The sequence below is a fragment of the Podarcis cretensis genome, assembly GCF_951804945.1.
Source record: "Podarcis cretensis genome assembly, chromosome: 17".
NCBI classification, from domain to species: Eukaryota; Metazoa; Chordata; class Lepidosauria; order Squamata; family Lacertidae; genus Podarcis; species Podarcis cretensis.
The window spans coordinates 11,536,080-11,562,877 of record NC_137187.1 but is presented as its reverse complement, the minus strand read 5'-3'; the positions used below and the strand labels follow the sequence as shown (position 1 = coordinate 11,562,877).

The 26,798-nt window shown below is 40.8% G+C and overlaps 2 protein-coding genes across 4 annotated transcripts in view; one reads left to right on the top strand and one right to left on the bottom strand.

Moving 5' to 3' along the window:
* The window catches only part of KCMF1 (potassium channel modulatory factor 1), a 45,197-nt gene extending 43,625 nt beyond the window's left edge, over positions 1–1,572 (top strand). For both annotated transcript variants that reach the window (XM_079959667.1, XM_079959668.1), the window contains exon 7: positions 943–1,572. In XM_079959667.1, the coding sequence (XP_079815793.1) occupies positions 943–1,204 (262 nt within the window). In that variant the 3' untranslated portion in view covers positions 1,205–1,572. The remainder of the gene's footprint in view (positions 1–942) is intronic.
* A 3,769-nt stretch (positions 1,573–5,341) lies between these two features.
* Positions 5,342–26,798, bottom strand: part of HOOK3 (hook microtubule tethering protein 3) — a 57,471-nt gene continuing 36,014 nt past the window's right edge. For both annotated transcript variants that reach the window (XM_079959383.1, XM_079959384.1), the window contains 10 exons: positions 25,015–25,102; positions 24,183–24,252; positions 23,807–23,947; positions 22,437–22,524; positions 19,232–19,266; positions 18,801–18,883; positions 17,530–17,630; positions 17,002–17,106; positions 15,310–15,381; positions 5,342–13,209 (listed from right to left, as the gene is read on the bottom strand). In XM_079959383.1, the coding sequence (XP_079815509.1) occupies positions 13,069–13,209; positions 15,310–15,381; positions 17,002–17,106; positions 17,530–17,630; positions 18,801–18,883; positions 19,232–19,266; positions 22,437–22,524; positions 23,807–23,947; positions 24,183–24,252; positions 25,015–25,102 (924 nt within the window). In that variant the 3' untranslated portion in view covers positions 5,342–13,068. The remainder of the gene's footprint in view (positions 13,210–15,309; positions 15,382–17,001; positions 17,107–17,529; positions 17,631–18,800; positions 18,884–19,231; positions 19,267–22,436; positions 22,525–23,806; positions 23,948–24,182; positions 24,253–25,014; positions 25,103–26,798) is intronic.

Genomic DNA, 26,798 nt, shown 5'->3' with positions numbered 1-26,798 from the left:
GCACCACTGTACCACGGCATGGGCCTTTCAAATCTACACAGATATACACAGTTGCCATATTTTGAAAAACTTAGCCACAAATTTGAAAAGAGAATTCTTAAGCCACTTTCCCACTAACTCATATTGGCCTCAGTATCTTGGCCCCTTCAGTTTGGCCCTTCAACTTTGCCTTGCTTGCTTCCTCTGTAAGATTATTCTTCCTTCCTCAATTTAATCTTAAGGGAATGCCTTCTTTAAAAAAAATAGAGAAGGAACCTTGTTTTAAACATCTCGTTTGTTGTGATTCCTTCATTTAAAAAGGTCTTCTCCTTCTTTGCTTACATCTCGGCAACTTTTATACTTTTGATCAGATAAATTCTAAAAGATACCCAGTACCATCTTTGGGTCAGAATAATCCCTGCGTGAAGATTCCTGGGAAATAGATTTTAATCTCATCTCCTGAATAGGTTCCTGGGGTCCTCCCTTTGTAGCAGAATGTCACAGCAACCCTCCATTTTGTTCCATTTTCACACAAAAAGTACCAAGGTGGCAAACTATCTGATAGCAGAAGATGGGAAAGTTGAATGGCGTGTGCAGCATACATTCAACTATGAGAGCAGTAATCTCTCCAGTTACTATGCAGGTTTGCTAAAGTTGTATTACCCTGCGGTGAACCGAGAATTTTTCAGGAGAACTGAATGGGTTCCATAGAAGCAGCACTGGAGCAGTTAAGAGTGCTGGCGCTAGGGACTCAGGGTATTGGATATAAGCAAGGAGTGATCACTGGCAGTCCCTGATCATCTCTTTCCTAGTGTAGAAATAAATCAGATGCATCTTTTCTGAACCCAAGACATCCACAGGTCTTTTCATGATCCTGTAGATTATTAGACACTTGGTGTGTACAGTGTTCCCAAGCCTCAGAATTTTCAGCTATATCCTGTTTTGTCTCCCCTTCTTGTGCAGGTTGAACGATCCCAAGATGTCTGAAGTAGAGCGTCAGTCAATGGAGAGTGAGCGAGCTGACCGCAGCCTGTTTGTTCAAGAGCTTCTGCTGTCCACTTTAATGCGGGAAGAAAGCTCCTCCTCTGATGAGGACGAGCGTGGGGAGGTTGCCGATTTTGGTGCTATGGGCTGTGTAGATATTATGCCTTTAGATGTTGCTTTAGAAAATCTAAATTTAAAAGAGAGTAATAAAGGAAATGAGCCTCCTCCACCTCCTCTTTGATGACATCCCACTTCGCAGACAATGTCCTCTGTGCTGTATTTGCCAATGAAAGTGGACAACAACTATCTTGGGTTTGTTTTGGTGATTGTAATTTCAGGTCTGTCACTCTTGTTACATTGTGTACATTCAAAGGAAGAGAGAAAGATATATATGATAATCATTTCCACTTAAAAATAATTTTTACTTCTAGCAGGTAAATGTAGGTTGCAGATCAGAGGGGAAATCCTCTGTGCCCTGTACTTTTTGACATGCAAAAAGGTTCTCCTAATACTCCACATTCAAACTGAAGAGGAAAAAAAAATGAAATCTCTAATGAAGCTGCTGTGTGTATTTATGAATATTAATGAATAAAAACTGCTTGGATGGTTTACCTTTACTGCATGAGGTTTTTTGCAGCGTGCATGAGTTTTAGTGACCTTGTCATTTAAAAAAATTTAAATACAAGGAGTAAAACTATAAACGACTCCCTCTCCCTCCCCCAAAAGCTTTCCCATTATTCAAAGGTTACAAGGCAAAGAAGTTAATGCTCACTTAGCATTGTGTGGCCATCAAGTAGCTTTTGAATAATGTATGTCTGAACCACTTTTATTACATGTGCCGTTTGCACATCATGCAAGCTCTGCAGTGGGACAGCTTGTTTCCAGGGTGTGACGTTTTGCTCGGTGTGACCCTTGTGTTGCTCTCTATAACCACCGCACATCCACGTGGAGTTTCAGCCTGCTTTTTATGCATCTCTAGGAGACACAAAAGTAAGGCCACTGCCAAAATCTTCTGGCAAAGGGGGCTTTTTGTGTGCCCTATAATCAAAATACTTGTTCAACTTTGTTTAAAAGTTTTTTTTTCCTTTTTGTGGTTGTTAAAAGAAAACCATTTTCAAACTGTTAAAACATGTTTTATTCAGGTGTAGATTATTCATTTGCTCATTGTCTTAAAAGAAAACAAAAGTTAACCTGGATTATGTTGTCTTAGTTTTAAAAACCTTCACAGTCTCAATCATATGTTTTTGAGTTATTTATGTATTTGCTACCTAGTTTGCAGAGACTTGTCAGCAACAGGAGAGCTTGAGGAGGTTGACTTCCCAAACTTTTGTCAATATATTACAACTGCATTCTTAATGCTAATTCTAGCACCTTTTTATTTATTATTTCTTGATTTTTTTTCCTGGTATAAAAAAAGTAAAAAGCCTTTTTAATTGAATCATGCCACCTACATGCCTATACTATTAATCCTGTATGTATAAAAATGTACAGTGTTTTTGTGCATAGACTTTCATAATAGCCCCAAGGCAGGGACAGGAGGGTTTTTTTGTTTTGGGGGGGTTGGGGTGGTGGGGAAGGGAATGTAAAGTTAGACTATAAAGACAAAATTGCACACAGCTTCTGATTAAATCTAAACTAGGCTTAGACAATAATCATGTTTCTCTCTGGTTCTCTCACTTTCTTCATCTCTATCTCCCCTCTCTACCCTTTCCACTTCTGCTACATAGCAAGCATCTTAGAATTAAATTGCAGACTTGAGCAGGATGGTGGGGTTTTAAAAGGACAGATTCTCATCGAAAATGGGAAAACGCCCCACCCACTGGTTTTTAGTTTCTGACTCCAGTTATTTCTATATAAAATGCAGTACTAGATTTGGTTCTTCTTTTTTTTAGTCTCTGCAACAGAATGTTCTAAGGGGGAATTTTACAGCAGCCCTCTGGTTATCTTGGGAGTTTAACCCAGCTAGGGATTTTTTTTTTAATTGTTGAGGATTTTCAAAACCAGTTTTCAAGCTGTAGTCTTTTCAAACACACCTGCACATTACAATAAGACACGCAGTTCAATAAAGCATTTTCAAGACTGTTGTTCAGTTGGTTCTTCTTTGGTGTTGGCGTGTTATCCAGACACATTGATGCCAGGCATTCTTTTTTCAGTGATATTTTAATAAGGCCTACACTGGAGAAGTTCTTGGCTCATAAGATGACATTGCTGTTTTTTTGAGTTTGTTTTGTTGTAAAATGTAAATCTCCAGTATCCGTATGTGTTGGGGCATCTGCGGCAGAAGTACGGGTTTGAGACTGTGCCGAACTTGGGCACCCACAGCATTCCCTCACCAGCTGATAAAGACAGATCCAGTCTCTAAAGCCTCAACTACTGTGAACTCCCCCGAGTGCAAAGGTGTGTTACATTTCAGTTTTTCCAGGCTTTGTTAGATGTTTGCTGGCATCCTGCTCTTCAATTATGCTGGCAGTGTCACTACCAATCAACACAATTCAACACATCAAAGCAGATGGCTATCACAGAAGTAGACTAAAAATAGATTCAGTTAATGGTTATCAGTGACTGACAATTTTGTTCTTAAAAAAAAACATTTTTGGCAGGAAAAGGACAGAAGTGTGGGCACCAACCCAAGCATTTCTGGGGACAGCAGTCCAGAGATGGACAGCTGTACCCACAAAGGCCTTCACCACTCACCTAACTGAACAGGTTTGTGGGGGAGCCAAGGCACTTTCAACACCTCGGTGAAACTTGCAAGTAGGTGTATAGATTCTGATGCTGAGAATACAATTGCCGTGACACTGCACTTCTCAGTAATGCATTTCAGGCATTGTATGTGAACAGTTTTGGGGACCTTCCAACCTACCTTCAATATTGGGATTAGCTCCACATTTCTGAGAGGTTCTTGGTGAATGGGTCATGTGCCATTTTTTGCTTGGATGCACTACTAAGTGCTGCTTGTTCCTGGTGCTAAGCTTCGTTCACGGTACAGGACAGTGGCCAAAATAATGTGCTAAAGTTGTCCATTGGGTGCTGATTCCCTTCCAATGTTTTATGTACTGTTTTGAGATCTTTAAAAAGATATAAAAGTCACGCCACAGGTTCACCAGCAGCAGTGCCTAGACGGTGAAATGTATATATACCTTTCTGAGCTGGCTGCAGGTAGGGGGCCTTTTTGCCAGCACAACAGCATCACATTTTGCTTCCCCTGATTGCATCCAAGAAAAAACACCTGGCCAGACTCTTCCAGGTACTGTAGTTGACAGCCCATCTGTTTCAACCTGCTACTGTCCTGGGTATAATACTGTAATCAGGTTATTTGGAGAAACCTGTATCATGGCCAGAAGGGCTATGTATTGTTTATGGAAAGTGATTTTATCTACTTTTATCAGAAGTAATCTATATTAGCACGAGAGGCAACTTAGCATCTCCAGCGAGTAGTCACAATGTGCTATTTATTGGTGAATGCTTGCTTAGTGTTTTGACATACACCATACTTCTCTTTCAACACCAAGTAAGTTCAAGCCCATCTGACACATTGCTAACTTTTGGTTAGGCTTTTTTGAGAATGAGATAGTAAAGAAAAGTCTATAATCTTACCTATTTTATGAAGTTTATCACTGCCTTTGAGGATGTCTTCACACAATGCAAATGACAAGCACCTTCACCATCTGCGTAGATGAAAATTACCTATAGCCTGCTTGCTCAAAGCAACATAAAGCTGTTCCCACCCAACCCAGCTACATCTCTTCACTCATCCTAAAACAGCTCTTGGGGCAGTGCTAATAGACTATTTGTGGTGGCGGTGAAGAGTTCTGCAAAACCTGTATTAGAGGAAGTCTGTAACCAAACCAAGATAATGAAACTTTTGCTATAAAAGGCATTTTCAAAACGGGGGTGAAAAAATCAGCAGGAAAATAAATTAGTAACGTAAATAAGTGTGATGTTGCAACTTCCTCAGACAAATCCCCCCCGCTTCCAAACTGGGGGTTTGATGCATTTTGGGGCTAGGATAGCATGTTGGTTGACATTTGGTTCTCTTTCCTTTGGAATACATTTCTTTTGTGCAATAAGATTTTCTCCCCTCTATCACGGGTCTAGGTTGATAACTTTGATTGTCCCACTGTTACCTATAATTACACTGCCTTAAAAACTGAGTGTGCAGCACTATTAAACATGTTCAAACCCCAATTTTCAACATGGATACATCATATCAAATAGCCCCTCTTTTCTTAGTGGTGAATTGTCTTGACCCTCCCTCACAGGACTAGTTTGAGGATAAAATGGGAAAGACCATGCGCAACAACCTGAGTTTTCCAGAGAAATGCCGGGATATGTGTATGATAAATAACAATTGCTTCATGTAATAAAAAGCAGCGCCAAGTTTTATATAAGCCTTTATTTACAACTTGTTTAACAACTGTACACTGGTTTTGTAGCCTTGGAAGCATTATTGTTTGAATGGGGAAGGGGAGGGTGCTTCGAAAACCTGACCATATTACCTTGTCTTTACACACATTCATACTAAAACCTCTACCATGGCAAGATGGTAGATACAGGGTAAGATTCATAGGTGGGGAGAGAATTAATATTTAGTGGTTGGAGGAGTTTACACTCTTACAGGGGGAAAAAATATCACCAGCAGTTTCATAAACAGTAATTTTGGTAACCAGTCAACATCTAGGTCAGGACAGTCAAGTTGCTATTGAAAAATGGACAAGGGCGGGGGGGGGGGGGGAGAGAGAACATGAAAACTACATAACACACAGTAACCGATATGTTTAAAACATGCTTAGGATCTCAGAAAGTTGCAGTTGCACAAACCCAAACCGTTTCAAATAGACAGCCAAAAGTGCCTATTGGAGTTTATACTTTAATCTCACATTCCTCTATGACTCCAGCTAGTGGTCTGACATGTTTTAGTAGGCAAGGGGGAAAAAGACACAAGATACAAAAAAGCCCCTGACCTCAAGCCATGTATGCTAAGAGCAGCAGCAAACACAAAACAAGAAGACTCCAAAAGCAACCACACCAGACCAACTACAAAGCAATTCCTTGCAAACCAGTTAACTCAAAAGTTTGTGCAAGAGAAGAAAAGGTAGGAGAGGATATTGATGTCTCATGATTAGGTATTGGAATAATGAAGGCAGCGGACATCTCCCCCTCAAACTGCAAGGAGTTCGGAACTTACATAGTACTTGTCTATCCAAGTATCCGGCAAGTCTTACATTCAAATGTTGAACATCAAATTCCTACTACCGGGTCCTACACGTCTGCCTAATTCAATCCTAAGCCAACAGCAACCCAGCTTCTCGATGCCAGAGATCCCCACATCCAAGTGGGCAATGGTGAGTGACATGCAGGCTTGATCATCCTTGACATTCAATCTGAGCCTGCAAGGGAACCAGGATTCAAACTGGACCTCAATCTTCCCCCTCCCCTGGCTCACACATTCCTTACTCAAGTTGGGGAGAGAACTTTTGCCACCACACCTATCTTGGAGGCAGCTTGGGAGAGCTGCACATTTTCACTGAGCTGCTCTGCTACTTTGGAACTGATCAATTAGTTAATTTCCACCTAAACTACGACCTTGAATCATCAAATTTGGAACACAACCAACATTCTAGGGGGGGAAAGGCTACGTTTAGAAGTTGCTGGTGCTCAGCAAAAGTCTTGGATCAAATAACTTGTCCTCAATTTAATCCCCCTCTGCATGCTCACAACACAGAGAGGCTTTGGTTCTGCAGAACACAGTCTTCCTCTCTGTTTAAGCAGGCGACACCAGGGCTAAAAGTGTAAGGCTGTGCTAGAAAAGGCCTGCTAATCAAACCATACAGCGCTTAGTAAGAGTTTCTTCTTTCACATGACTGTGTAGACAATTCCTATGGCTTAAAAGCAGAGACCAGCAGCTGCACGCCTTGAGGCCAAGTCTGTCCCCTTAAGCAGTCCCAGGATGAAGGCCAGCTGTCAACCAAGAGGCATGCAGAGTGGATGTGATAGCCCTGCCAATGGGACTCGCTGGCATTTTGGAAGCACAGGGATTGAGAGCTGGCCTGCCAATTTCTATTCCATCCTCAAAGCAGCCCTCCTATAAAAATGGTTGCTGACCAGAGGCTTGGAAGGATCATTCACCATCCCGCAGGACGGCTAACGTAACAGTAAGATACTAATGCAGCCACAAAGCAACCTTTCCTCGGGCTTTCTATCACACTGCCGTATTTCCTAGGTCTGCTTCAATACAAAACAGAATCTAGAGCAGCACAAGCGTGTGCTTAAAAGAGTATAACCTTTTTCTTTTTTAAAAAAAGCAGCTTTAAAAATAGTTTAAAGGCAGCACAAAGCATTCCAAGTTACACTGTCAACATGTACATGTATCGCATGGATGATAGCAATAATTCATAACGTAAAGAAAGACATTAGTGCAATCTGAAAGGAAGTTAACGCGGGTATGAGGAAGAGAGAACATAAGATAAATACAGACAACCCTAAATGTAATCCAGAAAGACCATGTCACATATAATACTGAAACCAAGGAAGAGTATGCTTCTTTGATATTTGTGATCTCCACTGATGTTCCTTTCTGGAGCTGCTTGTACACATCTGCACAGATGGGAAAAGAAGCCTTTAAAAGGAAATGTACAAGTCCGCAGTGGGCGAGGGGGGGGGGAGCAAGAAAGGATATATACACATTAAGACAGGATGCAACATCAATAAATAAAATATTGCATATATGTCAAGCCTCGGAGTTTCAAATAAAAAACCTGGAAGAGGTCAGGCATCACTTCCTATCTGCTTTCTCCAAGGAAACGTCTTTCTGGACTTTGCTGGTATTAAAAAAAAAAGTATATATATATATATATAATATCTATATGTATGTATATAGTATTGAACAACATGGCTCCTTTAGTGCACTTTTAAAATAATAGCAGTAAACAAAGGTGCATTTATAAAATACATTTAAGATTAAATGGTAGCTTAGTAAATGGAAGAAGTTGCAAGAGACTTGCATGTTAATACTGTTAACAGGAAGAATTAAGTAGCAGCGGCAATGGATGTTAGAATACTAAGTGCTAGAGGAGCAAAACAACCTACCCAACACTCATTTTTAGAACTTATGAATACTGCATCAAGTTTCACTCTCTTGGTGGCTGAGAAGAATTGGGGGCTTTATAATGTTGGATGGGAAAGTGGTAAAATCGTATACACACACGGCGATAAGCATCTTTGCAAGCAACTTTTTGCTTTGGAGAAAAAGGTGCCAAGACCTTTAAAATGAGAGGTTTTGCTTATGTTGACTGAACAGGAGATAAAAAGAGAGATGGCATAGACCAAAGAGCCCTTGTTTGATAAACAGTGCAGCAGGTTAAGCAGCCACATATCATCGCATATATCCAAAATAAAAAGGGAGGCGTAGAACCAGCAAATATTTAATTGCTGTCAAAATGTATTTTTTTAAAAGACATAAAAAATGATGACTACCCTGTTTAGAGACATTTTAAGAAGTTTAGCAAATATGTATAGTTTATGGACTTACACACTGCAACATTGCTGTGACAAGGAAATGGTTCATAAAACATAAGCTACAGTATTAAGCATTGAAAGCTCATTTGCTAATAAATCCACATAAGATTTTACCAGCTGACTACCTATGTACCCCTATATTAGATAGGATGTCAATGTGCTGAAAGAAAAAGAAAATAAATTGCTCTTGCAATTTAAAACTTTCCTGACTGGTTGACTGGAGGAGATCCTGACCATATGCTCCCCCCACAAAAAAAACACCATTGTTGAGAGCATGTAGAAGTTGGTTTTTAATATACTAAAAGATATTTTGTACATCTTAAAAACTCAGAATTGCTTCCAATGCAGAAACGTCAAGGCTTCTCTGACATGGAGGTCGACATCTTTTCTCCTAACTCTGGCTGGGGTTCTATCCACGTAGTTTTATAAAAAATTCAACCCAAACTGACAGTGTTTTGAAAAGAGCAACCAGTGTCAGTCTGCTGGCAGTAAACACAACTAAGTGTCTTGTAGCACCTTAATTACTAAGATATACTAAGATAAAATACTAAGGGATATATTATGGCATAAGCTTTCGTAGATGAGTGTCCATTTCAGATGATGCTTTTTTTTTAATTGGTTCAGCCTGAACCATTCTCCAACCCAGACTTCCAGTATCCAACACAGAACTAGTATGGGAGGATAGTTCTAGTCTGTCTTCAAGCCACAAACACATCTTCAGACTTCCCCTGTATGTGGAAGTGGACTGGGGCTATTGTGTTAAGTGACCTGTAACCTGAAGTTCATTACAGGATAAAGGCAGGTTCAAATGTGTATCAGTCTGAAAAAGAGCACTCCCATTCAGGAATAATGTCCCTTTCTTTTTTCTTAAAAAAAGGTGTCCCAGGGATGAGTTCCACATTTACCTGTCTCTTTGCAAGGTGGAGGTGCAGCTCCTGATCCTGCTTGCATGCAGTGATTCACACAAAGAACTTTGTCAGACATTACCCTGTGGGTGGGGGGTGTGCACACAGCTAACCCAAAGAGAATTATGTTCCTCCAGTATCATCTATTTTAATGGCTAGGAGACTGAAGGTTTTCCTCTCTTTAACCCTCCCAGTTATGACTTACTAGGCGACACTGTCAGAAATGCCACATATCTGATCTGTTTGCAAGCCATAAAAATAATCTGATACACCTTTCAGAGCGTCCCTTCACTTTCCAGTATTCAACTGCAACCGAATATTGTAACCGATGAAAGACCTAATTCGACAGGAAGAACGCAAGAGACAGATAAAAATCTACCAATGTCCTAAATTTGGAGAAAAATACAAACATGAAAAGGAAATTTTTGGAATACAAGAGGGAACATTGCCTAATTTTTAAGTTAAAAATCATACAAGCAAAAGCTACAACCCACACAACTGTAGGGTGTGTTTTTTGTTGCATCAAGGCAACTCATCTTACAGCAGCCCCCTCCGCCTCCCTAGCCTTCACTGCCTGAAGACAACTTAGTTGGAGGGATACATTTAAATACAAGCCTGGTAATGCCCACACAATTTGCTGCTAAATGTTTCTTTTAGAAAAATATGAACTCCATTCCATTTGCCTAGCCCAAATTTTATCCATCGTTAGAACACATCTCGAATAAGGAAGTACAAGCCAACATTACTGCTGCTCTATCCGAGGAAAATTCAGTGAACATGTTTATAAAAAATTAACAGACTTGCTTGGTTTATGAATTGTTTCCATTCCACCCAATATAAATATTTTAGAAACAAGCCTTTTATTTCTGTCTTTGCCACAAAATCTGCATACAGCAGCAAGACACAATGACCTTGATATATAGAAAGTCAGTTGCACTTAAGTCCTCTAGAAATTAGAGACACTTAATATAACCACAACTGTCTTTATTCATTTCAAAAGGAATTAAGTGCAACTGTCGTTCTGGGAATTTCATCCTTGACTGTTGCTTTCCTTGGTTTTTAATGATCAACAAGAATGTATATTCGGTTCTCAATGCATCAAAGTAAAATTTAATTGTGTTTTTAATGAAGGGTTCTTGACATTTCAGAATACTGATAATAAGCCTGCCTCCCACTTCAATGCAAACAAAAAATATGGCAGCCAAAGTGGAGAAAGAAGTTGCTTTTGCTTTCATGCTAGATGAAAAACGAAACAAAAATATGCTGTGGAAGACAGGCAAAACCCCAGCGCCAGCTAAGAGAGAAAGGAAAGCAAGAACGGAAATCAAAAGCAGAAAAAGAAAAAGATGCGGGTTCAATTGTAAAATTAAAGTTGTCTTCAAGTTTCTTTCAGGCACAGAACAAACAGGAATAGTTCTATAAGATGCACAACAGCCTGTGGAAAATAAAAAAACACTCTCCTGCCACTCCCAACAGAATAAGAAGTTTTTGCCTACAGAAGCATTCAGCTGGCAAAATTAAGACTCTTGGAGATGTTATCTGACCCGGAATAGCAAGTGTAATAATATGCATTACTCTAAAACTGGTTAACTCAATACTAATCACTGCTCTTTTGCTTCCAGTACACTACTTGCCACCAGCAAAAAAAGACAGGATGCCAATCTAACACGTTTGCTTGTAAGTGCAATTGAAAACTATGCATAGATACCTCCCATATTTTGTCTCCAGCTTCAAATTCACCATTGCAGAAAAAAGGCAGATTACCAAGTGAATGATCCCGTGAAGGATTTTTTTATTTACTTTTATGCCTACTGAGGGAAATACCTGACTTACTTCATCTAACATTGAAACCATACTACAAAGGGCTAACAACCACACCTTGCCTTTTAATTACTATTCTACACATTACTGAACTTTAAGAACTCCTTTTATGTACTAGGGTGGTGCTGAATAAAGGCAAAATTCCTTTCTTAAAATTAAGTTGTGCTGTGCATTCTCGCACAAAATGAGGATGAGAAGAAAAACATTTTATACTGAAAATGTGACCATAAAAACCAGGTGGACTTCCAAGTTAAAGCCATCTCTGATTCCTTTCCCCTCCTGAAAAGGAAAAGGTCACTATGATCTACATTTGGAAGGATACACAACAAAAGCTGTTCTCTGCTGAACGTTAGACACACTGAATTTTTATTTTAAGGTGAAGTTTTCCAACAAAACCTCTAAACTACTTCCATGGCGGATCCATATGGAACTACTCGTCTTGAGCAACCTCAAACTTCTCACACATTAATTTGAAAAGGGTGCAAGTGGCTCAACATCTAGAACGCAGTACTTGGAAGGATCAGAATCTGAAGGGGAATTGCTAGCCTTCCTTCATGACAAAGACCCATTAACAGTACAGGCATGTGTGTATGAAGATTTGGCACTAAAGGACAGTGAGTTTTCATGTCAGAATCACCAAGCCTGAAGGCAATGGTACCATCTGTAAGGCAATGAATAGACTCTCCCTCCTTATTGACCTATTAAAAATTGTCCTCAGTGGTAGATGGCAATTTGAAGACAGCATCCACCAAAGACATCCAATCAAAATCAACCCTGATACACCAGGGATGGGGAACTTTTTGAACTACAACTCCCATCATGCCTGATCATGTTGCCTGGGACTCAGAGGAGTTTGAGTCAAATGATATCTGGGGGACCAGGAGGGCACTGTTCTACACAGTTCACTGCTTCATAAAATTTCTCCATGATGGTTTAACCATGTAGAATACTAGGCATCTGTAGGATCAAGGCACACAGTAAGTAGAATACTACTATGGTCCCATCTCCTAGGATTTCCAAGCAGGTGGAGAACTGCAATAACATGACAATGAAAAGGATGGGTGCTCCACTTGGTTAGAGTACAGAGGGGGAAGCTTTAAAGCAATTGGCCATGCAATGAATGGTTGCCATATTCCACTGTGATTGAACTAACCAAGAATGGAACAGGAACATCAAATCATTTTAAACCTTAGTGATGCTAAAAAGGAAAAAAAGAACATGGGCAAATAAGGACAAAAATCAGCTTGCCTCTCCAAATTAAAGCCAAGAGAAGGATAAATAGAAGGACATGAACACACGTGATCAGGTACTTGCAGCCAGGTTACAGCTTCTGCCAGCATCTGACTATTGCTGCTAACACATTTCATAACAATTCTATGCAACACCATTGCAAATTCCATCACATAATTTAAACAGATCAGACTGGATTGAGAAAGAAAAGGTAATTCCCTTTATACAATGGTAGCCTTGGAAAGGATGGCAACATCATTTGCCAACGGGACATTTCCGGTTTGCTACTTAGCCATCATCAGCTTTCAGGTGAGACAGGACAATTCCATATAAACAAGGGGAAGAGAGGGGGAGATTCCGTTATTACATTCCACTAGGTGTTTTCCAACATTTTGGCACATCAAAAGACAAAGGGAAGGCTCCAGAAAGTAAGACTAAAAACACTGAGAAAGTGTTTTCTTAAAAAAGAAAAAAAAAAACAACTACCTTCCTGAAATGAGAAGTTAACAGCAACCGCAAGGAACAAAGATACAGAAAGGATGCTGGCTAAAGTTTCCTGAAATGCTGTCACTCGTAACAGAAGTAGGCCTTGATCCCAGGATGGCTTCCATTCAAAAGGCAGGGCCTTCTTCTACCTTGCTGTCGCTGGCTGGACATGGCCAGGATAGGCTCTTCTTGTGCTGGTGGCTTGCCTTTGTCTAGCCAGGAAGGACTGTCCTGAGCCTGTGGTAGCAAGTCTGTCTTCTGCTGCTTTTTTATGAAGAGCCATACCCTAGGAAGAGAAAAGGCAGGTATATAAGAGCAGCCTTGCTGGATAACATCAAAGGCCCCTCCTGTTCAGCATTCTGCTCTCACAGTAACCAGCCAGATACCCATGGGAAGCCCACTATGAGGACATGAATGCAACAGCAAACTCCCATTCATGCTCCTCATCAACCAGTACTCAGGGAGACAGTGCTTCTGATACTAGAACTAATGCAACTAACATGACTGGTAGTTATTGATAGCTTTATCCATCATGAATGTGTCAAATTTCCTTTTAAAGGTGTCCACATTGGTGGCCATCACTATAAATTGTGGTAGCAAATTCCATAACTGAACCATGTGCTGTGCAAAGCAGTAATTCCTTGGTCTGTCCTGGTTCTGCCATGGATCAGCTTCATCGATAACCCTGGGTTCCTGTATTATGAAAGAGGTAATAACTAAAACATGCATTAAGTTTGCTCTACTACGGTGTGTTGGCTGCGCTAGACCGTCCCTTTCCCAAACAGGGCCACCCAGATTTGGGGCAGGGAGCCAAGAGTCCATAGTAAAACCCAAATGTTCATCATCAAATTTAGCATTTCCATTGCACGTTTTGAGAGTTCTGGCTAAAGCTAAGAGAGAGTAGTTTGCTTAAGGCCATCTAATAAATTCATGGCAGGCATGAGATGAACTTGGCAACTTCCCAGGTGACAATCTTAGCCACACTGCACCAGCATGCATGACCTCTATCAATTCTCCAGTGGCAGTGGTGAACAACTAAACTTCAGAGGTATGGCAACTATAGTAGCATGGCTGTGACGAGGTTGCTTCCTGTGTACAGGTGCAAAGCTTCCACAGATGAGCTGACGCTTGCTGACCAACCCCTATGTATGGGTACCTCCTGGAAGACGAAAACATGCCCCTAGACCCAGCTTTAAGGTTATCAAAACCTTTCCTTTCACACTGCTTGACGGATGGATCATGATTCTTGAATTATGGAGGCTATGACAGTAGGAACCTGTCACCCTTTATTTCCATTATCGCTTTCTGATTATGGTAAGAATACTTGCAAGCCTCACTTCCTCGCCTGTAGAGAGAAAACGGACTTTGGAGAAGGCAGATGCTCATAAAATGCACGTAACGCAGCACAGGGCCACAGTGAACACCATTTTTTCAAAAGCTTTCCACCTTAGCTTTGCTGTGTGCTGCTGAATACTTGTTTAAATCTTACAGAAATTTGCCTTTTCCCATCCAACAGCTAAGCTGGACATGATGGGGCAGCAAATGTGTATTTATACATGTGTCTGTCCCGTCTGCGTGCAAAGCAGGAGGTGGTTTTATACATCTATATGTACATACATGAAAGTATATAAAGCACATACACCCTACCCTACAATGACCAGAAATCTTACTGAGGCCTCTGAAATTTTATTAGGCTCATAGCTGATGTACTTTCAGGTGCATCTTCAGAGCCAAGAAATATAGAAAAAAAGCTCTTTTAAAAAAATGAAAGCCGAGATTCTCAGGAAGCTAGATTTTGTACCCTGCTGTTTCAGGCAAAATCAGCCAGCCATTTAGAAGGGTTTTTGAACTATGTTTGACAATTATAATGAGACAGCTGAAAGAAATAGGCCTGGATACAGAAGCCACAGAAGGATGAGTCATGTTACGGAAAGAATTTTAAAAATTCCTCTAGCTTACACCTGCAACTGATCTACTAATCAGAAGGAGGAGTGAAAAGTAGTATTTAGGTGGCATTTTAAAAATCAAATATGGGTTCAAAAAAAACCTGAAAGAAGGTAGGCTTTTCATGTGAAAAGTGACTTTAGCCATAGTAGACTATCTCATGTACCTCCGTTATGGAGTTTCCAGGTATGCTTGGGGCTTAGGACCAATGCTGTGCTCTCCCACCCCTCTCCCACCTGTTTCCTGCAGCATCACAGCACACACACTTCCTCCTGAAGCCTGGAGCAGAGGTCCTGAAGCAGCAAAGAGTAAAAACATACCACAAACTACAAATCTCTATGGTAATCCAATCGACGCCCCTGCACTTAACATCCTTGTTCAGGAAAACCTATTACAAACACATGTCATATCTGAGTGTTTATTTTCACTTTGGACTACTTACCATATTGTACCAGGCACTGACAAGGTATTTCTCCTCCATATCTCTTTGAGTTTTCGTTTTCTCGTATTCTTTCTAATTAAGAAAAGCATTATCAAGCGCTTTTGATTATTTGGCTATCGTGCTAAAGGTATTTATGCAGCGCAGCATTGCAGGTCCAAGTGCATGAATTTTACTCCCCATTAGTTGTAGCAACATGTGCTGGAGGCCACAGACACCTCACGTCATTAGAGCCATCATAAAAAAGCATTTTCAATTAGTGACCACATGGTGCAACGGGGTGAGCTCCTGTTGCCCTGTCCCAGCTCCTGCCTACTTAGCAGTTGGAAAGCACACCAGTGCAAGTAGAAAAATAGGTACCACTGTGGCGGGAAGGTAAACAGCGTTTCCATGTGCTCTGGTTTCCGTCACGGTGTCCTGTTGTACCAGAAGCGGTTTAGTCATGCTGGCCACATGACCCAGAAAGCTGTCTGTGGACAAACTCTGGCTCCCTCAGCCTGAAAGCGAGATGAGCGCCGCAACCCCATAGTGTCCTTTGACTGGACTTAACTGTCCAGGGGTCCTTTACCTTTTACCTTTACGTGGTGCACGGCTGCCTGTTTTTACATTCAGGCTGCTACTTCCAATCAGGAGCCCAGGATGAAAACTTAATCCAACAGTGAACATTCAGGAGCACAATATAATTGCCAACAGCGCAGCAATTCTATGCACAAGGATAGAGCAATCCTAACTTGGGGCCAGGAAAGAGTGAAGTGGCAGATCTCCTGCTGCATCTGGAGCTCTGGCACTCACACCAACCAGGGCAAAAGGTTTGTGAGTGGAGGTGGGCGTGTGAGGGAGCAGCTTCTTGTAATTGTTCATTATGCCAGTTCCAGAGTTGCAGGCATTGCACCCCGCTTTTTATGGCACTCCAATTGCTACCACTGGAAGGAGATCTGTTAGTGGTGGCTTTCTGCATGCCTGGGCAAAGCTGGGACCTCTGACGCAGAGGAGAAGTCCCTCTGACTGGCAATATTCCTCTCTGTGATGAAGAGGCAGCGAGCTGCTCACGATGCAAATCTTGCCCTCATTCATCAGCATCAGGGAGGGACAGTTTTGCTTTCTTGCCAGAGGATTAGCCAGCTGAAAAATTAGTGGAACTTGCTTCTGAGAAAACACACATAGAACTGATCTGCAAGTTACTACTACAGTAGAACCTCGGTTCTCGAACGTCTCCGTTGACGAACAATTCGGAACCCAAACGCCAAAAACCTGGAAGTAATTGCTTCCGTTTTTGAATGGCTTCCGCTACGTATTTATCTATTTTTTCAATAGAGTTTGCCAACCGCCCATTGATCCTCAGTTTTCAAACATTTCGGAAGTGGAACGGTCTTCCGGAATGGATTACGTTCGAAAAGCGAGGTTCCACTGTACTGCTATTTATTACAGATGTCTTACCTACCCTTGGCAATAAGGTCTCAGGGTAGGATACAACCGAGTAAAAATACAGATGGGAAATTCAATGTAGCCCCATGGCAATTGTTCCATTGGTGGAAGCTTTTTAGCTTCCGAAACAAGTCAATTTTGAAGGGCGTGGTGGCGGGGGGGGGACCCCACTGCGCAAGTACAGGCTTCCATTGGCGGGACTTGTTGGTTGAATCCTGCCCAATGTCAAACTCAAGTTAAAACAATTTAGGCTAACCCAGCATAAGTTACCTCTAAAGAATGGAACATCCTGTCACGTTCTTGCAGCTGATTCTTCAGTGCCTGAATCTCAGGTGCCGACCCTTGGTTCTGTTTGGGATCTAAAGTACGGATCACCTGCAAGGGGCAAGAACCATACAGCACAAAGTAAGAACACAGGAAAATGCCTTCTCCTGGGTCACACTATTTCCCCATCTATCCTAGCATTGTCTGTTATCCTTGGAAGGGACTCCGCAGGGTCTCAAGACAGACAGATGTCTCTCCCATCACCTACGTCCCAAATCCTTTAGGCTGAGATGCTAGAGAACCTGGGAACCTTCCAAATGCAAAATATGCATTCTACCAACTGCGCTATGGATCCTTAACAAGATACACAGAGCTGGTAGAGTTAATTTTTTTAAAAAAAAAATCTTAAAACACAATCTAACTTATTCTTGGTATTGGCATATTGTTAATTCCAATTGATAATTTTGTGAGGCTACAGAGGGAGGACAAGTCTCAGCCCTCTAAGGAACATGGTGGAGAACAGAAGATACTCACACTTTTAGCCTTTTCCAAGTATTTCTTGTATCTTTCCTCCATTTGCTTCATTTCTTCTTCTTTTTTACGCAAAGCTTCCTGCAACTCCTCTATTTTGAGAGCTTTATTGGGAGAAGATGTCACATTTCAGATATTGCTGACAGCTTATGGGAACACTTTTTAAAGTAAGTTTGAAAAGACAGGTGTGTTTATGGGGCTATTAAGAATATTTGGAAATGGAAATCCAATCCCTTTGACAGGGAAGATTGCTGGCTTGGAAACACCCTCCCCCAAGAACAGCCCCCATTGCACATAAACATGATGTTCAAGTCAGACAGCTCTCTCTCTTTCTCTTTCTCTCTATACCTATACCTACACACACACACACACACACACACACACACACACACACACTCTGGGTGGGGAGGTTGAAACCCCTCCATCCAGCGTAACAATGGAGATGCAGAGGAAAACTTGGCAGCAGAGTACAGCAAACCTTGTGTCCTCCTCTTCCTTTGGGTTTCATTTGTGTGGACGTTTTTTATCGCGAGTTCTTCAAGGACCATGAACCCATATGCAATTAAACTGCTGTTAGGGAGTTTAGTACACCATTTAAAGATGTTGTGCAAATAGATTTCCGAGGCTGGACAGGGTACTCAAAACTAAGATGTTGACAAGCCTAATTCTGGCATATGTATTGGGAATGTTCATGGCAGGGAGAGTGCAGTGTCTACCTCAAGCAGAAGATCTTTAAGGGGCAGCAAAACATTCTTTGTTTATTTGTTTATACTCCCTGGGAGAGGTGTTTGTGCGATTTTTTGTATCAGGTGCCAAAATGATATGGGCAATCTTACATACCATGATCCTTGACTCGATTTCTTTTGGGAGGTGGGGGAGTTAGGGGATGTCATTTGCTGTTTCGCTATAGGCAGCAAAATGTCTTGGGACAGCCTTGCAACCTGTGTGCTGTTGTTTTTTTTAAAAAGATTACCTGTCTCCATATAGTGGTGGTATATAATACAAATGGAGGCTACCTATGCCAGACTATTCAATGACATTCAGAGTAAGTGCCAGTTACAAACATACAACACTGTGTTATCTAAATGAAGAAAAGAGCCAATTATCATGGTTTAGCTGATTTAAAGGAAAATAACTAGATGCTGTGTTGTAAATAAACCAAATGCAGAGTCCTAAATTAGCTGTCTTAAGACATTTATTTGTGTTTCGAAAGAAGTGTTTTTACGATTATAACAATAAAAATCAGTTACGAGGCAAAATATAACACTACTTACAACTGTTGTTATATCGAGGCTCTAACTCTTCAATGATAGCTCGCTTCTTCTGAAGCTCATTATTAGCTTCATGCAGCTTTTCACTATTAAAAAAAGATAGAGCCAGAGTATGACCGGTTGCTGAACTACTTTTCCCTGGAAAATTCCTATTTCAGAATAACACTCTAAAACTTCTGTCAAATTTAACAAAATATATGCCACCTGATCCCTATCGGTAAAATTCATTAAGCTAACAATACAGTCTCAAGATACCCTGAACTGGTGGTACTAACTTTTAAAAAAATATATTTAGGGTTAGGATCTAAAAATAGCTTTTAAATGCTCAATGTATTAACCATCTCGAGCTGGTTCACTCCTAACTGTGCTGCCTGGGATAAGAATAATTGTTTTACTATCCTTACATAAGTAGCAGAAAACATTTTACTACTTACAGATGTTCATCAAGCTTCTTTTTCAGAATGACTGACTAAAAACAAAAGGAAAAAAAGTGTTATTTGAAGCATTCATTGTGGCATAGATTTGAAAACTGAGGGTAGAACAAAAAGTTAAAGCAAATGTGTGCAACAAAGCCTAAATGGGCAGCCTCAGGTACTTAATATTTTTCAGCTGGACCCTCTTAAGTTTATTTCTTCTCACAGTGCAAGACATGTGAAAGCAAGGAAAAACTAATATAAACCTGGAATCCCACCAGGCGAGGGGTGAGAATTGGAGCAGGGAAAGGTTAAGGACCACCTGCTCTTATACCAAATATCACCCCCCTCCCAAAAGTAGCTTTTCTCTGACAAAAGTGCGCCATGAGCACAATTCAAAGTGTTGGTGCCGACCTTTAAAGCCCTAAACGGCCTCGGTCCAGTATACCTGAAGGAGCGTCTCCACCCCCATCGTTCTGCCCGGAAACTGAGGTCCAGCGCCGAGGGCCTTCTGGCGGTTCCCTCACTGTGAGAAGCCAAGTTATGAGGAACCAGGCAGAGGGCCTTCTCGGTAGTGCCACCCGCCCTGTGGAACGCCCTCCCACCAGATGTCAAAGAGAAAAATAACTACCAGACTTTTAGAAGACATCTGAAGGCAGCCCTGTTTAGGGAAGCTTTTAATGTTTAATAGGTTATTGTATTTTAGTGTTTTGTTGGAAGCCGCCCAGAGTGGCTGGGGGGGACCCAGCCAGATGGGTGGGGTATAAATCATCATCATCATCATCATCATCATCATCACCACCACTGGGTTTTGTTGCCAACATTAGCATATAGATGTATTTTATGGGTGGAACTGACATTTTTACAATTTAACAAAATGCTTTTTAAAAAAAGATTAAGGTTGTTCTGCTTTGTACCGCTCATGTACAATGTAATGTAATGTAATTCATTTCGAGTCCAGTTCACACAGCAGCCCCTAAGCCAAGTCCTACGTGACCCATTCCATCTGTAGCAGCTACCTGTTCATTCACCCACCTCGAAAGATGAAGGAATCCTTGAAGCTGTCGGAAGGTCAGTGAAAAGTAGTGGTACCCTCCAAGCTGTATGCATGGCCAGGCAGAATGGTCTCATTTAGTGCCTACTGCATGAACTGACCCACAGTTGCATTGGGCATGCTATGTTACAGGCTGGGTATGTGGCTGCTCTGTTCTGGCAGCAATTTTGTCAATTGTCAGACAGCTACTACCCTCAGCGACTTTGTAAAAAAAATGAGATACAGTCGAGGGAGTTAACCGGTGCCACACAAGCCAAAAACATAGCTGCTACATACATGCAATGTAGCCCTATTCAGACAAGGTTCATAGCATATGTGCACCGTTGATCTAAATGCACTAATTTGACCAAGTATGGAAATTTTTTGCTTTCTAAATATATAAGAATGCATAGTACATAAATTTGTTAAAACCACTTCCAAATTGTTCAAAAAGGTATAGCTAGGTTTTGAGGAGCATATTGCAAGTCTCATGTAAAAATCTTGTACATGCAATCGACATGTACATTGCCATGTGCAACATTTGCAAAGGAGCGGTGATGATCTCCAATGCCCTCCCCTTCAGAAGGTGCAGTTGAGTCATACATGGGTTTCATGCCAATTCCTACACAGAAGTGTGTTCATTTAGGAATGTTATAAAATATTAAGGCACCCCTATTTAAGAAACAAGGGATTTACAGCCCATGTCATGATTTCTGTCATAAGAACAATGCGAGAACACCGCAATAAATGTAAATTTTAATGTGGCTCAGTCCTGTATGGAAACGCCTACATAAAAATTGTGTAAAAGCATTAACTACAAATTAAATAACTGAAATTGTGGTTGATTGCAGTACTTGCAAACTTCTTCACCTGTGTCTAAGGAAGCATGCAACAAACACAGCTGAAGCATTGCCACGATAACAACACACATAAAAATATTTGGGAGATGTACGCCCCCTAAGGTTCTGCTAAGCCACAGGTGCACAACACGTAGAAAGCGTGAAACATAACATGAATAAGAACGGAAACTTTATCCATTTAAGTTTCTCTTAAAAAGAAAAAACAGAGCCACAAATCGGCATTGACTGATTAAGAGCAGATTGAAGTAAATAGGAAGCCATACTCACAATAGCCTTCAGCAGAAACCCGTGCCGAGAGACAGAGGCAACAGATTAGTACGAAGCAAACAGCAGCCAACAGAATAAACTACATAGTATCTTTCTGAAGAGAACACATTTAAAGCAAGGCATTCTCAGAGCATGCACATTTTCTTCTCTCTCTGCTCTCTAAGGTCTCTTCCTCCTGTCTCATCCTCTAGAGAGCTGTGGAAAGCTAGCACAAACCCGTTTCAAGTATATGAATAAGTGCTCTAATTAAAACACAAATGCTGCAACGAGACATCTTTTGAATAAAACACATACACGAATATCAACTCGACCTTAACTTTCAAAAGATGGTTGAGGTCACTGTAAGGTAAGGACTACATGCGAAAGCAACCAGAAGTAATTAGATGAGGTGAATGGCAGCCCACCTAACAATGATACAAAATGCAAATCTTTTTTCCCCCCATTCAAAAGTGGCTGGGGTTGTACAGTATATACATCCAAGGAAAAGTAAAAAACTGACACACTTTGTTGAATGCTTTTAAGAGCATGGGCTGCTAATCTGTGGGCCTCCAGCTACTGCTGAATCACAACTCCAAAGACTCAGAGTGGGAAGGGACCCCGAGGGTCATCTAGTCCAACCCCCTGAAATGAAGGAATATCCTGCCCACAACCATCCCTGGGTGGGCTCGAACCAACAAACTTCTTGTCAACAGCCACACACACTGTGGCTCATTGTGCCACAGATGATGCAAACTGTAGTTCTACAATGCCTGGAGGTCCACAAGTTAGCCACCTATGATTTAGTGTTTACATGGTGGTCCTGTACAGTGAACACACCAAACAGGTGATCAACTCAGTTGCTCCATATTGACTAGACTTGCCAGCAGGAAGCTTCTTATCTGAAACTGGGAACTCTGATCCCATTTAAAAATAGTTAGAACCAGGGAATCACATTATTTTATTTTTACATGTGAAAGCAAATGAAGCTTTGAAAAATTTAAAGTCGATTGAGTTAGAATACCAGATGCTGGAAAAGTCAGCATTATTATAAACTGATTGCAAGAAGTTTTTGTCTTTTTCCACTTACATCTTCTGTTTTTAAACCTTGTTCCTGTAAGGATTTCTGCAGTTCTTCAACCTGAGATTGTACTTCAAGCAGTCTCTGATTTACGAGCCTAGAAATAATGAGAAAAAATCACTTTCTTCTCAGACACAACTATTAAGTCTTATTTATTCTCCTTATAACAAAAAACCATAGTCGCCCAATTTTGTTTACAATTCAGTGTGCAATTCATACAGCATTTGAACACGTGGCACAAAGTATTATTTTTAAACACAGTGATAGCCTCACCTTGTGCATTTCAAGGTGGCTAACAGAAATCATAAAACATGTGAAAAATAGCAAGGTAGCAATTGAAGAAGTTAAACATAGCAGCAATAAAAATCTAATAGACAAGTAATTATGACAAGGCCAAAGGCCTTAACGATAAGTTGGCAGGCCAAAAAAGGAGGCAGCAAAACAGGGAATTCCAAAGTCAGGGCATGGCAACAGAAAAGACCTTCTCTGTCATTCCAACCAAACTGGGAACTGACAATAATAGGGCCTTTCTAAACAAACTTTATAGTGTGATGAATTAAAGGGCAGCTAAAAGAACAATATTGATTGCCATCTCTTGCTGAATACAGCACCTTGCAAGCTGCTTCCAAAGGAAAATCAATAAGAAAATATTAACACAGTATAAAAAAACCCCTCTGACATTAAAACTTTTCCAGAATCCCGTTGTCTCAGACTGCAAGAAAGCAGAGCTCGGCAGGGCATGCCTTTGAACCACCAGGGATAAAGCTTATGGCTAGAAGACTTCCTAGAGCCCCAGTTTAGAAGCATAATTTCACCAGAGAGTATGATCTTTTGTGGAATGGAGAAAAGAAAGGAGAAACTGGGTCTTCAAGCCTGAAGAATTTTAGAGCTACCTTTAAAAACATACAGCCTGTGTCATAAGACTTCCCTAAGACCTACACTTCAAACATGGGTCTTTTTGCATTTTGTACAGATTTAGGAATGCATTACACAGTACAAACGTAGGTGTATGCGATAAGTGTCTCCCATGATGAACACAGCAGCATATGAAGGAGGCACACAAAGATCTTCAAACATGCAATAAATATATCCCGGGGTCAGCTGTGGCTTGTAAGTGTGTTCACCAAATATCTGCAGACACAATGGCCTTCTTCAAAAAGCACATTCTTCTTCCTTTCAAATATTATCATGTTTACCATGAGTACATGCATCTCCCCTTAAAATACTGTGGAATACACTGCAGAAACAGAACTTTTGTCATGTCATATGATCAGTGAAAGATAAAGCTATTAGAGCCCATAACCTTTGTCACAGGGCAAGTAGAACTGAAGAAAAGAGGAACACGACCCCATTTTGAAGGGGAAACAGCCCTTTCTTACCTGTTCTCAGTCTCCAATTCATTCTTTCGGAGATTAGCATCATCCAGAAGGCTCTGTAACAAGGCAATTTTTTCATTATCAGATCCTTCTTGGTTCAACTTTAGTATCTTGTTTTCATGTTGAAGGCGAATGAGTTTTTCCCTTGAATAAACAAGATGAGAGCCAGGATTACAAATTCAGCAATGGGACTCAGAAGAACACATCAGTAACATTAACACAGAAAGAACAGTATTTTAAGAACTGCCTTACCAAACATTGCGGGGAGGGAACATTATAAACGGAGTGGAGACTGATAACAACAGCTTCTCTTACTACTAATGAAAACATTAATGAAATACAATGCTGACATAAAGAGGACCATATAATTCAGACTTACTTGATTTCAGGGGTACTAATTTCAGCTGCTAAACTGTCAGAAGATTCCTGACCTCCCAGGGGCAACAATCCTATTTTAAAGAGTGAAAAAGAAAACGCTTAGATCATGTAGGGCTAATCTAGGATGTGACAGAAGTAAATTATTTCAAATGTATTTCAATGCATATTCCAACTTTCATGCTACAATAGAAAGACTTAAAATGTAACTGATATAATCTTAAACTTAATTTTGATTAATGAAACCCAGGTGCTTGACAAAAATTCTGAATTAAGGCGTTTTGAGCTCAAATTGCTGTATCTGCATGCACCCTTGCAGGATTGCTCCAGGTGAACAGGCAAATGAACTATATTTCAATAGACTGTTACACCTTTTATGACCCCTGAAGCAAACCACTGTGAGATTTTTATGATATTGTGAGAAACAACAGCCTGATTTTCCAATTCTCTAGAATTCAAGTGCTCTGAAAAAAGCAGTTTATTTATAACATCTGAAGTCTCTCCCTCCCTCCCTGCATGTTTTATCTTCCATATGGAAGGAACCTACTCTTACACCCTAGGACCATAAAGCAAATGACCCTCTTCTCTGGTAACGTCAACCAATTTATTTATTCCATGCAATATAAACCAAAATGTGGGAAGAGCAATAAAGGAATATTAATGGAAAAGAGACCCAGCAAAGGATACTAACTTGGGACACACAGATTATTAAAATATACTCATGAATAACAGCACCAACCTACTCCCTGAAATGCCACAACAAAATCTTGTATTTCACACACCACACTCTCTACATGATGTTTTAGGTGAAATCTCATAATCTTGATTTTCTTTACCTGAAGTAGTAAGCTGCCCCTCTTGTGCTTGTACACATCGAATCTCTTCAATGGTTTCTTTCAGGGAATCTCTCTCCATTCTTAACCGCTACATAGAAAGAAAAACATAGATAAATATGTGACAATTCTACAAGTCAACTCATGAAGCACTGCTAAAATGGCTACCATTGCATGTCAGGATTTTAATCATCTATGTATCCAAAAAAAGTCTTCCATGTGAAGAACTTCAAAGCAAAACTAAAAGAAATGAAATGAAATATCTGCTAGTTTGTCTTCTGAAAGGGCCTATTATGCAGTAGGTAAATATATCCAGACTCCACAGACTTGTGGAATCTCAAACTCATCAACATCATGCAGGGCTTTGAACAGCAGAGGAAAAATGCCAGTGCCAACTGTCAAACAGTTCCTTGCACTAACTGGAAAATTGTATTAGCAATTCCAGAAAGTTATGGGGAAGGAAAACAGGCAAAGTAATGCAGTGAAGAAGTATCTGATATATTCCCCATGCCACTTTTGGGGGGACTTTTTGGGGGAAATCAGCAGCATTGCTTTAAAGCAGAAAGGCATTAACTCCTTGTGACCCCCAGAGCAAAAATGCCTGTGTGCCTAGCAGTTTAGAGCTGGCCGTATCCATCTACTAAACAGAAAGAAGACAAAGACGTCCCCCTGCTATATATTAATTGAATGTTTGCACACACTGTCCCAACAGTCCACCACCTCCAGTCAAACCCTCTTTTACATTGAACGAGGGGTTGTTGCCAAAACCAAGAGTTCTATAGCAACTAGTTCAATTTTTGTCAGTGTTCCAACATCATTACAGTGTGCATTTCCTTGCCCGCTGTCAACCTATGAAATGGAGTGACGCAGCAAAATGCACAACATAACAGCGTCAGGGCCAGACAAGTTGAACTAATTGTTAGTGGAGGGAGGGTTGAAGGGCTGGGGAAGAGACTTGGCAAGGGGCTGCCATTTTCAGCCACATCTCAGTGTTCTAACATGTACTTCATAATGTATTTGAATGTAAAAAGCTAGACAGCCACTGCTCTAGAATGCTTGGCCCTTTAGAACCTGAAATTAATATACGTTTTATGTTTTCAATGTATGAATGGTATGTAGGTTCAGAAATGGCCCAGTCAGGCCTACACTATGGTGGCAGCAGGGCCCTCAACAATAAACAACAAAAAAGGAATCATGCTGAAATACGTTGAAAAGAGATTTAATTTCTACCTAGGAAGCAGACAACGATGAAGCAGTTGCAATTGTGGGAGGAAGGAGAGACAGCATTAGGCTGGAGAGACAGCGAGGTGCCTCGAAGCATAGGGAAGGCGAGGACGAGACAGACAATAGCAGGGGGGAAAAGCAACGAACACAGATGTTGGGAGAAAATATGTGCAGCAGGAAAGGGTAAACTTGTGCCAAGCCAAAGAGATGAAGATGGAAAGTGACCCAGGTTTTTAACGAGTAGACTAAGAGCAAGATGTTGATGTACAGACAAACCTCCCTTTCTCCACAGAGCCTGCTCTAGTTAATGAAATAAGGGCTTTTCTACCTAAAGTTGTGCAACTACTCATGTATATCATCTGAAGAAGGGAAAAAGTAGTGTTGATGACAGCTGGCTCTGGTGTTACAGCCAAATCCATTTTCTCCCTGCACGCTGAAAGCTTTTTCAAGTTTATTTTATGCACTTTGTCAACAGAGAATCGAAGTATAGAAGCAGATTTAAATAGAGGAGTACAATGACCTTAGTGATAGGATGTTTTGTGAAAGGTATTCTGAAGTTTTTA